The sequence below is a fragment of the Fukomys damarensis genome, unplaced genomic scaffold (genome assembly GCF_012274545.1).
Source record: "Fukomys damarensis isolate Sample0158 unplaced genomic scaffold, DMR_v1.0_HiC HiC_scaffold_39, whole genome shotgun sequence".
In the NCBI taxonomy this organism is placed as follows: domain Eukaryota; kingdom Metazoa; phylum Chordata; class Mammalia; order Rodentia; family Bathyergidae; genus Fukomys; species Fukomys damarensis.
The window spans coordinates 48,930,813-48,945,343 of NW_022900951.1; the positions used below are offsets into that span (position 1 = coordinate 48,930,813).

Genomic DNA, 14,531 nt, shown 5'->3' on the forward strand with positions numbered 1-14,531 from the left:
AATATGTTGAAAATGGCTATACTTCAAAAACTTTAGGGAGCCGGGGATGGTGGCGCACACCTGTAATCCCAGCACTTGGGAGGCTGAGGCAGGAGGATCGCTGTGAGTTTGAGACCAGACTGGAATACAAAGTGAATTCCAGGTCAGTCTCAGCTACATAATGAGACCCTGTCTCAAAAACAGAAACAAAAAAACAAAATAAAACTTCAGGTCCTGGTTCCACCACCTCCCTTCCAAGCACAAAGGCCCAAATTCAATCCCAGGGACCAAAACAAACAAACAAACAAAATTTGTACATATTTAATGCAATCTAAATAAAAATATCAGTGGCATTCCTCCATGAACTAGTGAAAGCAATCTCCAAATTTATATGAAACCAGAAGAGACCTAGAATAGCAAAAGCAATTCTGAGCAAGGGCAAGGCAAGGCCATCACAATCTCAGTGTTCAAGTTATACTACAAAGCTACAATGATAAAACCATTATGGTTCTGGCAAAAACAAACAACAACAACAACAACAAAAATACCAGTCTTTTGTATCATTGGAACAGGAGCATGCAGAAACAACCCAAGGCACACTCATTTATATTATCTTTGAAAAAGGAAACAAATTCTTTCACTGGACTAAAGATAAACTCTTCAACAAATGATGCTGGAAAAACTGGCTTTCCACATGCTGAAGGTGAAGAAGAATAAACAAGATCATGTCTCTATTCATGCACTAAACTAAAATTGAAATGGATCTAAGATTTAAATATTAAAAGAGGAATAAAAGACTACTAAATATAAAAAGAGAAACAATCTGCTAGAAGATAAATTAGGCAAAACTGGAAGTTGTAAAGTATAGACAAATACTGTATGAATAAAACCCTGGATTGGAGGAAATGTTACAAATAATCAACAAATAGAATTACATAAAATTAAAAAGATTCTGCACAGCAAAGAAACTCACCATATTTCTGCTCCATCTCTGGACAAGGATTAATGTCTAAAATATATAAGCAACTAAAAAAAATTAGACCTGCTCAAATTTAAAGACCTAATCCAATAAGGGGAATATTCAATGAATAAACACTTCTCAAATGATAAAGTGCATATGGCTGATAAATACATAAAAAACACCCAACATTGCTGGCCATTTGAAATATTCAAATTAAAACAACACAGGAATTCCATCTCACTATAGCAAAAATGGTTATCATCAAGAAAACAATGTCATTTGGAACCATAAGAGACCTAGAATAGCAAAAGCTACCCTAGGCAACAGACACATGGCAGCGAGTATAACAATTCCCAATTTGAAATTATACTACAAATCCACTGTGACAAAAATAGCATGATACTGGCAAAGAAAAAGACCTGAGGATGAGTGGAACAGATTGAAAGACACAAAAATAAATCCAGATGTGCTCAGCTATCTCATCTTTCACAAAGGAGCTGATCATCCTCAGTGGAGGAAAGATGGCCTCTTCAATAAATGGTGTTGGAAAAACTGGATTTCAACCTGCCAAAGATTAAAACTGAACTCTTATCTTTCACCATGCACTAAACTAAAATCCAAGTGGATTAAAGATCTAAATATTAAAACAGAAACACTAAACTTGCTGGAAGATAAGTTAGGCAGAACTCTGGAAGACATTGGCATAGAAAAAGACTTTATGAACAAATCCTCAGTAGCACGGGAACTAGCAGAAAGAATCAACAACTGGGATTTCATCTTACTGAAAAGCTTCTGCATTGCAAAAGAAACCACCAACAGAACAAAGCAACAACCTAGAATGTGGGAAAAAATTTTTACCAGCTGCTACTCAGACAAAGGACTATTATCTAGAATATATAAAGAACTCAAAACAGTAAGCCCCCCAAATATAAAGACCCGATTCAAAAATGGGCACCTGAAATGAACAGGCATTTCTCAGGCAAAGAAGTAAAAACACCAAGTAAATATGTGAAAAAATGTTCCACATCACTGGGTCATTAGAGAGATGCAGATGAAAACAACACTGAGATTTCACCTCACCCCACACAGAATGGCTGCTATCAAGAAATCAAACAATAATAAATGTTGGCAGGGCTATGGGGAGAAAGGAACGCTTCTCCATTATTTGCGGGGGTGCAGACTGGTGCAACCAGTATGGAATTCAATATGGAGATACCTCAAAGAGCTGGAACTAGAGGTTCCATTTGACCCAGGCATCCCTCTGCTGGGTATCTTTCCAAAAGAACTAAAAGAATCATATCACAGTGATGTATGCACACCCATGTTTATAGCAGCACAGTTTGTAATAGCTAAAATTTGGAAACAGCCCAGTTGCCCATCCGTTGGAAATTGGATAAAGAACATGTGGTTTATCTATAAAATGGAAGAACGAGAAAATAGATTCATTCATAGGAAAATTGATACACATTGAAGATATACTCCTAAGTGAAATAAATAAGTCACACATGTGTAAATACCGAATAGTTTCTCTGGTGTGAATAAACTGTAATAGTACATAAGATCCTAATGAGATAACTGACATTGTGAAATGGAAAGAAAAGGGCTAAAGGTGTAGGAAAGGTGGGATGGGTAGAGGAAGGGTAATAAGAGAAAACAAAAAAAAATGCGAGAAAATGAAAAGATGGAAATAAAGTGTTTGTAAATGGGGATGGGAGCAGAGGGTGAAGGGAAGGCAGGGACAAGGGGAAAAATGAGAACCAAGACCTGTCATGTAGAGGTACGAGATCCCATCAGTGGATGTAACTGTACTATATCCCTAAAATGTACCAACAAACTCAATTAAAAAAAAGAAATCAAACAATGCAGTGTTCTGACAAAGTTGTGGGAAAAAAGCAAACCCTTCTCACTTGTTTCTGGAAGTGTAAATTGGGATAATTACTATGAAAATCGGTATGAGGTTTTCTTTAAAAATAATAGAAACAAAAGATTCTATTTGACCTAGCTATTCCAATTCCAGGTATTGTCATCCTACCACAGTGAAAACTTCATATCCATGTTAATTGCAGCACAATTTAAAATAGCTGGATCTTGGAAACAGACCAGATGGCCATCATGAGATAAATGGTTAAGGAAAATATATTTATATCTAACGGAATACTGCTGTGCCATAAAGAATAAACTTGAGATATATTCAGGCAAATAGATGCACCTTAAATAGACAATCTTAAACAAATCAAGCAGACGTTTAAATATCATATTGTTCCTCTTTTGTGAGAAACCTAAAGTATAAATAAAGAGCAGAAATTGAGGATAGATATTAGGAATTAGGAAGAACTTGTTCAAATGGGAAAGGAATAAGAGATGGGGGAGGGGGAGAATCGCAAGAGAAATGGGATTTAAATAAAAATATTGAAGGAAAAATTAAAGTAGACTTTTTTCTCTTTCTTTTCTTTCTTTCTTTCTTTCTTTCTTTCTTTCTTTCTTTCTTTCTTTCTTTCTTTCTTTCTTTCTTTCTTTCTTTCTTCACACAGGGATTGTTGAACTCAGTACCTTATATTTGTGAGGCAGGCATGATGCCATGAACTAAATCCCTGGCCCAAGAAGTAGACATTTTTAAAATAGAGAAGTGCCAGTGCCTGTCTTGTAAGCTCAATGACCTGAGTTCAATCCCCAGTTCCAAAAATCAAACAAACAAATAAAATAGAGAAGTGAAGAAGGATTGGAGGGAAGGGAGGAGAATGGGATCAAAAAAGAATTAAAATATATTACGTATATGTACTGATCCCCCATGATGAATGTGATCATTATATACTGTAAACATGGATCAATAAAAATAAAATAAAATTATTAATATACACTATCCATACTGTTGTAATGAGTGGACAGTAATTCCTATTTCTTATGAACAATTATACCAGATTTGTTGTAATTTGATAAATTTTATGGATTTCTGATGCAATTAATTTTCTTCTATCTGTTTTCTTTGATGCCTTTTCCCCTTTTCTTGTTGTATGTTCTTCTGTATATTATTTGCTTATGTCATGTGGTTATAGTGTGATAAGGATACTCTTTAAAAGAAGATCTATTTTTCTGTATAAAAAAAACCTGAATGTACAGTAGAATTTATTACACATTGGGAAGTACAGAAGGGAAAGATGGATAAAGAGAGGCTGAAATTTATCAAATAACATTGCAGGTACATATTGAAATATCACACTGAACCCCATTCTTATGTACAATTAATGCACATTACTCAAAATAGAATTTAATTTTAAAACTATATTATTAAGACCATAACACATAAGGCTGCTGATTTAGCTGAGTGATTCTGCACCCTGATTCATAAGGGCAAGGTCCCAAGTTCAATCCCCAGCACCAAAAAAAAAAGAAAAAGAAAAAGAAAATAACACAGAAGGACTTTACAAAGCACCACTACACATAGCATCCAAATGCAAATCAATTGGTGATTTAATAAATAAAATATGTAGTAATATTGTGAAATAGTACTTAGCCTCAAAAAGGAATGCAGTTTTAACACATAATAAACATGGATAAATCTCAAATGATTATGCAAAGGGAAATAGAACAATAATAAAATATAACAAAATTTATGATCTGGTTTGCATGAAGGGTCCAGAGTTAGTCAATCTATATAAACAAAACATAGGGCCGGGGATTTAGCTCAGCAGTTCGGTGGCCTGCCTTGCAAGTGCAAGGACCCGAGTTCAATCCCTGGTACAAAAAAAAAAAAAAAAAAAAAATAAAAAAAAAAAAAAAAAAAAAAAAAGAAGAAGAAACAAAACATAGCTCACTGCTTGCTTACAGGAAGACTAGGAGATTGAAGAGTGATATCTAATAAACGTGAAATTTATTTTATGGACAGTTGTGAAAATGACAGTATATGATCAAAATTATGATAATACACACCTTTGTGAATATATAAAAATCAATTGACATGTGCATTGTAAATGAACAAATCTCATTCTATATTTGTTATTAAAAATCAGTGACATTAGCATAAAAATATATGGTTCAATCTTTTTTCATGTTACAATCTTCAGATATTGTATAAACAATCTAATTGTTATTAAATGTAAATGATTAAGGAAATGTTATGACCTCTTGCTCTGAATTAGTATCATAATTAAAAGTAAGAAAATAATGATATTTCTACCCATTTACTATTAATTTGAATTTTATACTTCAGGGCCATTTTATAAATCAGATTTCATGTTGTCACTCTTATCCTCTTTGAATTTATTGGTACTTTTTAGGTATAAAGTATATTTACAGTCATCATTGGGAACTCGTACCTTTACATGACAGGTCTGGGTTCTCATTTTTCCCCATACCCCTGCCCTCCCTTCACACCCCCTCCATCCTCCATTTGCAAAATATTTTTTCCATTTTTTCATTGCTCATATTTTTTATTTTCCCTTATTTCCTTTCCACTACCCTTCCCAGGTCCCCTACAACTTTAGTCCTTTGCTTCCTATTTCACATTGTTAATTATACCATTTGAGCCTTATTTACCCTTTTGGTTTTCACACCAGAGAAACTTTTTGGTATTTACACATATGTGACTTATTTATTTCACTTAAGAGTATGACTTCAATATGCATCCATTTTCCTATGAGTGACTCTAATTTCTCAATCTTTATGGCTGAGTAGTACTTCATTTAATTGAAAAACCACAACTTCCTTATCCAGTCTCCAAGTGATGGGCAATTGGGCTGTTTCCAAGTTTTAGCTATTACAAACTGTGCTGCTATGAACATGGGTGTGCATATATATTTGTGATATGATTCTTTTAAGTCTTTTGGAAAGATACCCAGCAGAGGGATGGCTGGGTCAAATGGAACCTCTAGTCCCAGCTCTTTGAGGTATCTCCATATTGATTTCCATAGTGGTTGCACCACTCTGCACTTCCACTGACAATGGAGAAGCATTCCTTTCTCCCCACAACCCTGCCAATATGTGTTATTTTTTGATTTCTTGATAGCAGCCATTCTTTGTGGGGTGAGTTTAAATCTCAGTGTTTTCATCTGCATCTCTAGAACGACCAGTGATGTGGAACATTTTTTCATACTTTTATTTGCTGCTTTTACTTCTTTGTCTGAGAAATGTCTGTTCATTTCAGATGCCCATTTTTGAATCAGGTCTTTATATTTGGGGGGGCTGACTGTTTTGTATTCTTTATATTTTCTAGATAATACTCCTTTGTCTGAGGAGCAGCTGGTAAAATTTTTTCCCATATTGTAGGTTGCCTCTTAGTTCTGTTGATGGTTTATTTTTCAGTGCAGAAGCTTTTTAATAAGATGAGATCCCAGTTGTTGATTCTTTGTGCTAGTTTCCATGCTATTGAGGATTTGTCCATAAAGTCATTTCCTTTGCCAATGTCTTCAATAATTATGCCTAACTTATCTTTCCACAAATTTAGTGTCTCTTTTATAATATTTAGTTCTTTAAACCACTTGGATTTTAATTTAGTGCATGGTGAAAGATAAGGGTCTATTTTTAATATTTGGCAGGTTGAAATCCAGTTTTTCCAACACCATTTATTAAAGAGGCTATCTTTCCTCCACTGAGGATTGTTGGTAGCTAAGTACATCTGGAGCTGTTTCTGTATCCTTCATTCTATTCCACTCATCCTCGGGTCTGTTTCTTTACCCATACTGTGCTATTTTTATCACAGTGGCTTTGTAGTATAGTTTCAAATTGGAAATTGTTATACCCACTGCCATGTCTCTGTTGCCTAGGATAGGTTTTGCTCTTCTAGGTCTCTTCTGGTTCCAAATGAATTTTTTGGATTCTTTTTTCTAGTTCTGTGAAATATACTGTTGGAATTTCAGTTGGAATTGCATTGAATCTGTATAGCAGTTTTGCAAATAAGGATGGGAGTGGGGGAAATGTAATTAAGGGCAAAATGAGAAAAGAAGGAAAAAAAACCTATCTTATCACATGTGAACAGGAAAAGGAAAATTCACAGGAGAAAGGCAAATAGATAAAATTATGTTTTTCCCCAGAAACCTCTCAGGGAGAATCTTACCCTAGACCTTGATAACTGGGATTGCTTAATCATCTTATATGGGAAGCTAAATGCTCTCAGTATCTGGCATATAGCATATGGAAATTTATTTTACAGAGTTCTTCTTGATCACTTCATGTTCTTTTCCATGCCCATCTTCCCCTCAGTGCAGAAAAATTTTATCAAATTCACACCAGATTAAGTTTCCTAAATCATTAAAATGTTGGTGCATAGTAACTCCTCCACAAGGAATGAGCTCTGCCTCTGAATGCACATACCTATGTGATTATAATATCATAACATTTCACAAAATGATCTCTGTAAATATTTTACTATTTTCCTTGTTTTTGTTTATACCTATGACCATAATGAGTGACTCACAATTGAAACTGAATGAAAAACCTAAGAAAAGAAAAAAGAGAATAAAGAAAAGAGTGAACGCACCTTTCCATCAAGTCCCTTTGTGGACATCATTTTTATCCATAACTGAAAAGAATATTTCATTTGTTTCAGTTTAACATGTTGAACTGAGGCTCCAAGGACCGTTTCAAGGTGAACCACAACCTTACAAAAGAAAATTATGAAAATATACAAATTTGATGAGAAAAAGATATAACTGGAGAGTAGCATAACCAATGTAGTGGGCTAGGAATTTGCAAGCCCTCCTTCCATTATAAGAACACCCAAACAACAAATTATAGATACAAGTAGCTTTGTGAAAACTACATAATAATTTTAGAAGCTATACTAACCAGTTAAATGATTATAAAATAAAACCTTTCTTCAAATGCTAGGTAATTTTATAGCATTTTTGTTCACTGTCATAGTTTTTTTCCTTGCTGAGACAAAATACCTGGCATCTACAAGTTAAAGGAGGAAGGGTTTATCTCATCTAACTGTTTGTTGTAAAGGTTTCTGTCTATAGTCCACTAGTTCTAAGGCAAGGTGGCATGGCGAAAGGGCACTGTAGAGGTGAAGTAATTCATGACAAAGTAGCAAGTAGCACCTACTTTCTTTCTGTCCCTTTATATTGCATCCATGAAAAAAGCCTATTGATTGGTGGAAGCCACATTCAGAGTGGGGCTTCCCATTATCAGCATCTAGAATTATGATAATAAATTAAGGTAATAATCTAAAAACTCTGAATCCAAGTATCAAACTTTTAATCTACATTCATATACCCTAAATCCAGCCATCTCCTAAAAGCTTCATGTATGACTGTATGAGGCTTTTGGGGAACATTTTGATACAGAATTTTTCACCCTTGTGTTTCAAAGGACTCATGTACATCCCTTTATGCAAAAGACATTTAGTTCATCTCTATGAGTTGCAAAAGTCCTAACAGTTTCAGCATTGCTGAAAAATCCAAGTACAAAATCTTCTCTGAGAATTAAGACAAACTCTTAATTATGAGCCTTTCTACAAATAAAAATAAAATTAAACACTTCCAATATACAATTTTACAAGATACTCATTTCTAATCAAAAAGGTACAAATAGTGGAATAGAAAAAATGGAACCTGAGCAAGTCTAAAATCCAGCAGAATAAGCATTAATTCTTCTAGCTCCATGTCTCATATTCAAGGTAATCTGTGGTAAGATGTGAACTTCAAATGGCTTCAGTGGTCTGCCACTGTAGCACTGCTGTTGATTATTGCCTTTATGGATTCCCTCTTGGGATAACTTTGCTCACTCCTTGCAGCTTTTCTCAGACAATCCACATTTCTGGCTTCTCCAAACCTCCAAGTCTCCACTGTACTTTTGGCTTCACATTCACAGGTTCACACCCTGCCATCTCAGGGGCACACTACTTGGTCTCCAAGGGACTCTTCTGCATTCTGGTTGAAATCTTCTTGACACTAAAACTTTTGCATTCTTCATACACCTAAAATGAGCACCACATAGATTATGCCAAGGTCTGCTGTTATCTACGGCAGTGGCTAGGCTTCCATCTCTCTTGGTTGTAGAGGCTGAATACCTTAGAAGCAAATCCCTAATAACAACTTCCATAGGTCACTGCTATTCTATAACATGGAACTATGTGCCTTTCTTTTCATCATTGTCCTTCAGCATTGCAATTTTGAGGCTGGAAAAAGTGTAGCCCTCCTGTTTCTTTTGATATCCTCAAGCCATCTTTTCTATTGTCTGGTTCCTTTTCAGCAACAAAGTTTTCCTCTGTTCAATCTTCGCAAGACACAACTTCACCAGAGCTTCCCTTCTGGCAGAACTCAAAAGTATTTTGAATAATTCTGTTGGGCAGTTTGCTCTTGATTCTCAGCAGAGATCTAGCTAAAAGCCCCTGACAGTAGACATACCATTGCCACAACATTAGAATGCCTTGAAATTTATTCCACAGTTTAATTAATACACTTTCCATAATCTCAATCTCAAGCAGTCTCTGGACAAGAGCAAAAGGCAACAAAATTTCTGCCAAAGCATAGCACTCTGGTATGGGGTCCAATTCAGTCCTTCATCCCGTTTGAAATTTCCTCAGCCTGGTCTTTACTAGCAGCATTCATATCAGATTCTGGTCTTCTGAGCGCTGACCAGAATCTCCCATTTAGTTCCGTTTACAGTACTCCAGGGATGCTTTTTCAACCAGCATCACCAATCCTTTCTAAATTATCCCTGCAAGCAAATTTCAATGGCTTATGAATGACATGGTCAGTTGTGTCAGAGCCATGGCCACATGCTCAGTACTAAAATTGGTCTTAGTACTTTACTCTTTGCTGAGATGGAATACCCAGCACCCACAATTTAAAGGAAGAAACATTTATTTCAGTTAATATTTTGTGGAGGTTTTAATACATAGCCTGCTGGTCCTAAGGCAGGGTGGCATGACAGAAAGGCATCACAGAGGAACCAAATCAGGCAGGACACAGTGAAGCAGCAATTAGCATCATGTCTTCTTTGTATCCCTTTATATTCCATCCAGGAAACAAGCCTATTTATTGGTACCAAACAGACCCGGGATGGGGCTTCCTATTATCTACACCCAGAATATTGACAAACCAATTAGTGGGCTAATCCACATACACTTAATCCCAGTATCACACTTTTAATTAATGTTCACACACTTTAGGTTCAGCTACCTTCAAAAAGCCCTACTCATGACTACATGAAGATTTGGGTGCCATCAAAATACAAGCCATAACACTCATCCTACTCTTTCATTTTCTTTGGCACAGTGGAAAACACTTGAATGTAAAGCAGGCCAGTTATTGGTTTATTCTTTAAAATAAAAGCAAAATCCCAGAACTTTCTTGAAAATTTTCCAATTTTACTGAGGGTAGAAAAAGAGATTGGCTTCCATCTCATCTGACTTGGAGTACAGATTGGAATGATGACAGAATTTAAATATTAAGGTTTAAACATTTTTATTTATATCAGTAGATGTTTGTAGTACTCGATTACATTCTTGTGAGGAGCTGTTAAATGTACATAACATGTTTATTTCTTTTTATTCCCATTCTCATCCCCTTCTTCCCCTCTCCCTTCATCTTTTTGTTGTCTTTACATTTGTAAAAGGTCTATCACCCTCTTCAATATTATCTATCTTTTACTTTGCTTTTTACTTTATTCTTTGAGTTTCTCATATAAGAGAAATTGCAATGTGTAAGCTTGTGTGTCTGACTTATTTTATTTAATATTATAGTGTCAATGTGCAACCGCTTTCTTGCAGATAAATCAAATTTCTCCTGCCTTATATCACAATAGCATCATCTATTGTGTATAAATACTGTATGTTATTTATGTTTTTATCTATTGATGGGTATCACTTCAAAGCTTTCTCTAATATGAGTTGTGCTGCTATAAACATGTGTATGTATATAACATTTAATTGTTGTCTTTAGATCTTTAAAGAATATACATGTAGATGAATAGGTGGGTAAAATGGAATTCTTAGTTTTAGTTTGAATGAATCTAAGTTCTCATTTTTATGGCTGAGTAGTATTCCATTTTATAGAAAAACCACATCTTCTTTATCCAGTCTCTAGTTGATGGGCAAAAGGGCTGTTTCCAAGTTTTAGCTATTACAAACTGTGCCTCTATAAACATAGGTGTGTATATATCACTGTGATATGATTATTTTAATTCTTTTGGAAAGATGCCCAGCAGAAGGATGGCTGGGTCAAATGGAACCTCTAGTCCCAGCTCTTTGAGTTATCTCCATATTGATTTCCATAGTGGTTGCACCAGTCTGCACTCCCACGAACAAGGGAGAAGGGTTTCTTTCTCCTCACAACCCCACCAACATTTGTTACTGGTTGATTTCTTGATAGCAGCCTTTCTTTGTGGGGTGAGGTGGAAACTCAGGGTTGTTTTCATCAGCATCTCTAGAATGACCAGTGATGTGGAACATTTTTTCATATATTTACTTGGTGCTTTTACTTCTTTGTCTGAGAAATGTCTGTTCATTTCAGATGCCCATATTTGAATCGGGTCTTTATATTGGGGGGGTTATTATTTTGAATTCTTTATATATTCTAGATAATAGTCCTTTGTCTGAGGAGCAGCTGGTAAAAAATTTGTCCCACATTGTAGGTTGTCTCTTAGTTCTGTTGATGGTTTCTTTTGCCATGCAGAAGCTTTTAATAAGATGAGATCCCAGTTGTTGATTCTTTCTGCTAGTTCCTGTGCTCCTGAGGATATTGTGAGCTTTTATATGGCTACATCTTTTTACTTGGGCCACACCTCAGCTGTAAACCTAAGCCCATTAGAGATTATCTCCCTGTTCTACAACATGTCCAAAAAGACATAGGACAAATTGATACCATTCTACTCCCTTTTCCTGACACCCAACCTCATGAAGATGGCCTGGCTAATAAATGCACTTTAATAAAAAATTTAAATCCCCAGTTCCTAAAACCTAAGAAGACAAGACCCTTCCTGTATTTGTCTCAAATGAATATGCCCAACCAACAACTTGCCTGAACCCCTCCTTTTGGAAATCACAAAAAAACTCCTCTACTTTGACCTGGCTGACCCAGATTCCAGAAGACATATAAATGCCTTGCATTTGTGTTTCTTGCAATTTCACCCACTTCTTTCATTCAGTCTGCTTTAATCTTATTTGGTCTCATCCTCATATTTCTTACTGCAAAACCTATCTTAACTGTATATTGCTTTTATCAGGGTACTCTAACACTTCCTGAGAAGAGACAAAATTATTACTTTTTCCTTCTCTGGACAGCTCCTCCACAAAACTTTACAGTTAACTCTTTCCCTGATAAATGGATATCATACCTCCTCAGACCTCTCTCACAGGATTGCATTCAGGATGTTGATCTGGCCACTCCTTGAGATTTTTCTCCCGTCTAGTCTTGTAGCATGTGAAGCAGGCATGAGAAGCTCTGCCCATTTTACTATCCCCTTCCATATATAAAAATAAAAAAAATTGGAGTGTCTTGTCTGGCCTGAATGAGACCTTTGCAAGCAAATAGGCTGATCTCAGCAAAAAACAATCTATTCTCAGTAAACAGAGAAGGCAGCCATAAAGAAAATTTAAGATGGAGGATACAGTCTCCTGGCATCAAGAAGTCCAGCGATTGCACACCTGTGCTGACTATCTTTTTACCCCCAGTCATAAACAACCCTCATAATCACAGCCTCCTTTCTAGCCCTATGTAAGCCTGATTCTCTTCCTAGCTAATTGCTGATATCTTCTCTTTCTTTTAATATTAGCCCATCCACAAATGGATGTTATAATCTCAGCTTTTCCCAAACAGCTGCTGAAATCTGCCCCTGATTTCAGTTTTTGTTCACATTTGGACTTGAGTAAACCTTTTTCTCTCACAAAGTTTGTCTCTGAGTCACCTTATACTCACTGTTTATAATAGAAACAAAGCAGGAAAAAATGCAACAGGGCAAAGGTTAAATTCAGTAGTTCCATGCGTAGCATCTGAAGCAAAGTGTGGTAAGATGTGAGTTTCAATTTACTTGGGCAGCCTTATTTCTAGGACATTGTCTGTTCAAGGCCACATGGTTCTCTCTTAGGTGTGATCCATTCAGCACTAGTGTCTTTCCTCTGTAGATTATAAATGTTCCTATCATTTTCAATTCTCTAGGATTGCTACTGTACCTTTGACATCACTCTCAGAGCTTCACATACTGCTTTTTTGAAGGGTACATTGGCTGATGTCCACAGCCTTCATTTGAAATCTTGATGGAAGCTTCCGTGACTTCATACATTTACATTCTGCATGACTGAAAAACCCACATCATGTAGAGCAAAACAAGTTATGCTGTTACCTCAAGCAATAGTAAAGCACACTTAGACTGTGGTTGTAATGGCCACAGAGTACCAAGTCGACTGAGCACAGTGAAATAAATCAAGGGTTATCAACTCCCTAGTAGATCCTTCTTTAGCAGGCATTGCAAAGTATTCTCTTCTCATTTGAAAGTTTAGTACGTTTGCACCCGATGAAGGGTGGGGCTTGTCAATTCAAAAGAAAGCTTCAAGCTCTCTTTCCTACTTTCCTTATGCAAAGTACTTGGCTTCGTTTTAATTTGGATCATTTCAGGAACCACAATTTCCCTGGCCCCAACATTCAGGTGTATCCTTTCTGGCAAAACTTCAAACTTTCCTCATCTTTTGGTTCTTTCTGCCCTGAAATCACCCATTAATCTCCACTTACAGAATTGTAGTCCAAGATTGGCAGAAAAAGAATACTAGAAGGCATGTGAAAGGAATTTTGCTCAACCTATGGAAGACAGAGAGTAGAAAGGGAGAGGTGCTAGTGACAGAGATACATTCATCATAGCCATAGCCTCACCTGTCCAACCACATCCTCCAGCCTAGTTCTATTTTTAAACATGAGAAAATTTTCATACAATTTAGATCTAAACCACAACAAAAAACAATTCAAAAGGAGAAAGGAATTAAAGTGACATACATAGGACATGTGGAAATTAAATTATGCTTATTTGCACATGCTAATTCTTTACATTAAAAAAACCCAAAATTCCACTGGAACATTTTTAGATGTGATTAACAATTTGAGCATTTGGAGGATACAGAATCCAAACACAAAAATTTCTAGCAATTCTGCACAACACTAATGAGCTCACCCAGAAAATAAATCAGTAGAACAAACTCATTCATGATGACATATAAAATTAAATGCCTAGGAATCATCCTATCCAAGGAAGTTGAAAGAAATATATAAATAAAATTATATAACTGCAAGGTAAGCCATATTATTGAACATTAGAATATAGAAAGTCAACCTTTGTTCATTAATTAGAAGAATTAATCATGATAAAATGGGCATAATATACTGATGTACAAATTTAGTACAATCTCTGTTAAATTATCCAAAACATTCTTCACAGAACTAGAATAAGCATTCTTAAATTTCACACAAAATCACTAAAGATCCAAAATAACCAAAGCAATTGTTATGGTTTAGATATACAATGTTCCCCAAAACTCTCATTCACTCATATGCACTTTCTGAAATACAAGAAACTTTTTGTGGCTATTTTCTAATAGAGGACTTATGTCTAGAATATAAAAGAAAGTACAAACTCAACCAAAAAGTAAACCAAAAAAAAAAAAAAA

General features: G+C 35.6%; 1 protein-coding gene across 1 annotated transcript in view; it reads right to left on the reverse strand.

The window, feature by feature from the left end:
* The window catches only part of Faah2 (fatty acid amide hydrolase 2), a 186,178-nt gene that overhangs the window by 41,560 nt on the left and 130,087 nt on the right, over positions 1-14,531 (reverse strand). Inside the window, exon 8 of the mRNA XM_010615713.1 lies at positions 7,413-7,532. Within this exon, the coding sequence (XP_010614015.1) occupies positions 7,413-7,532 (120 nt within the window). The remainder of the gene's footprint in view (positions 1-7,412; positions 7,533-14,531) is intronic.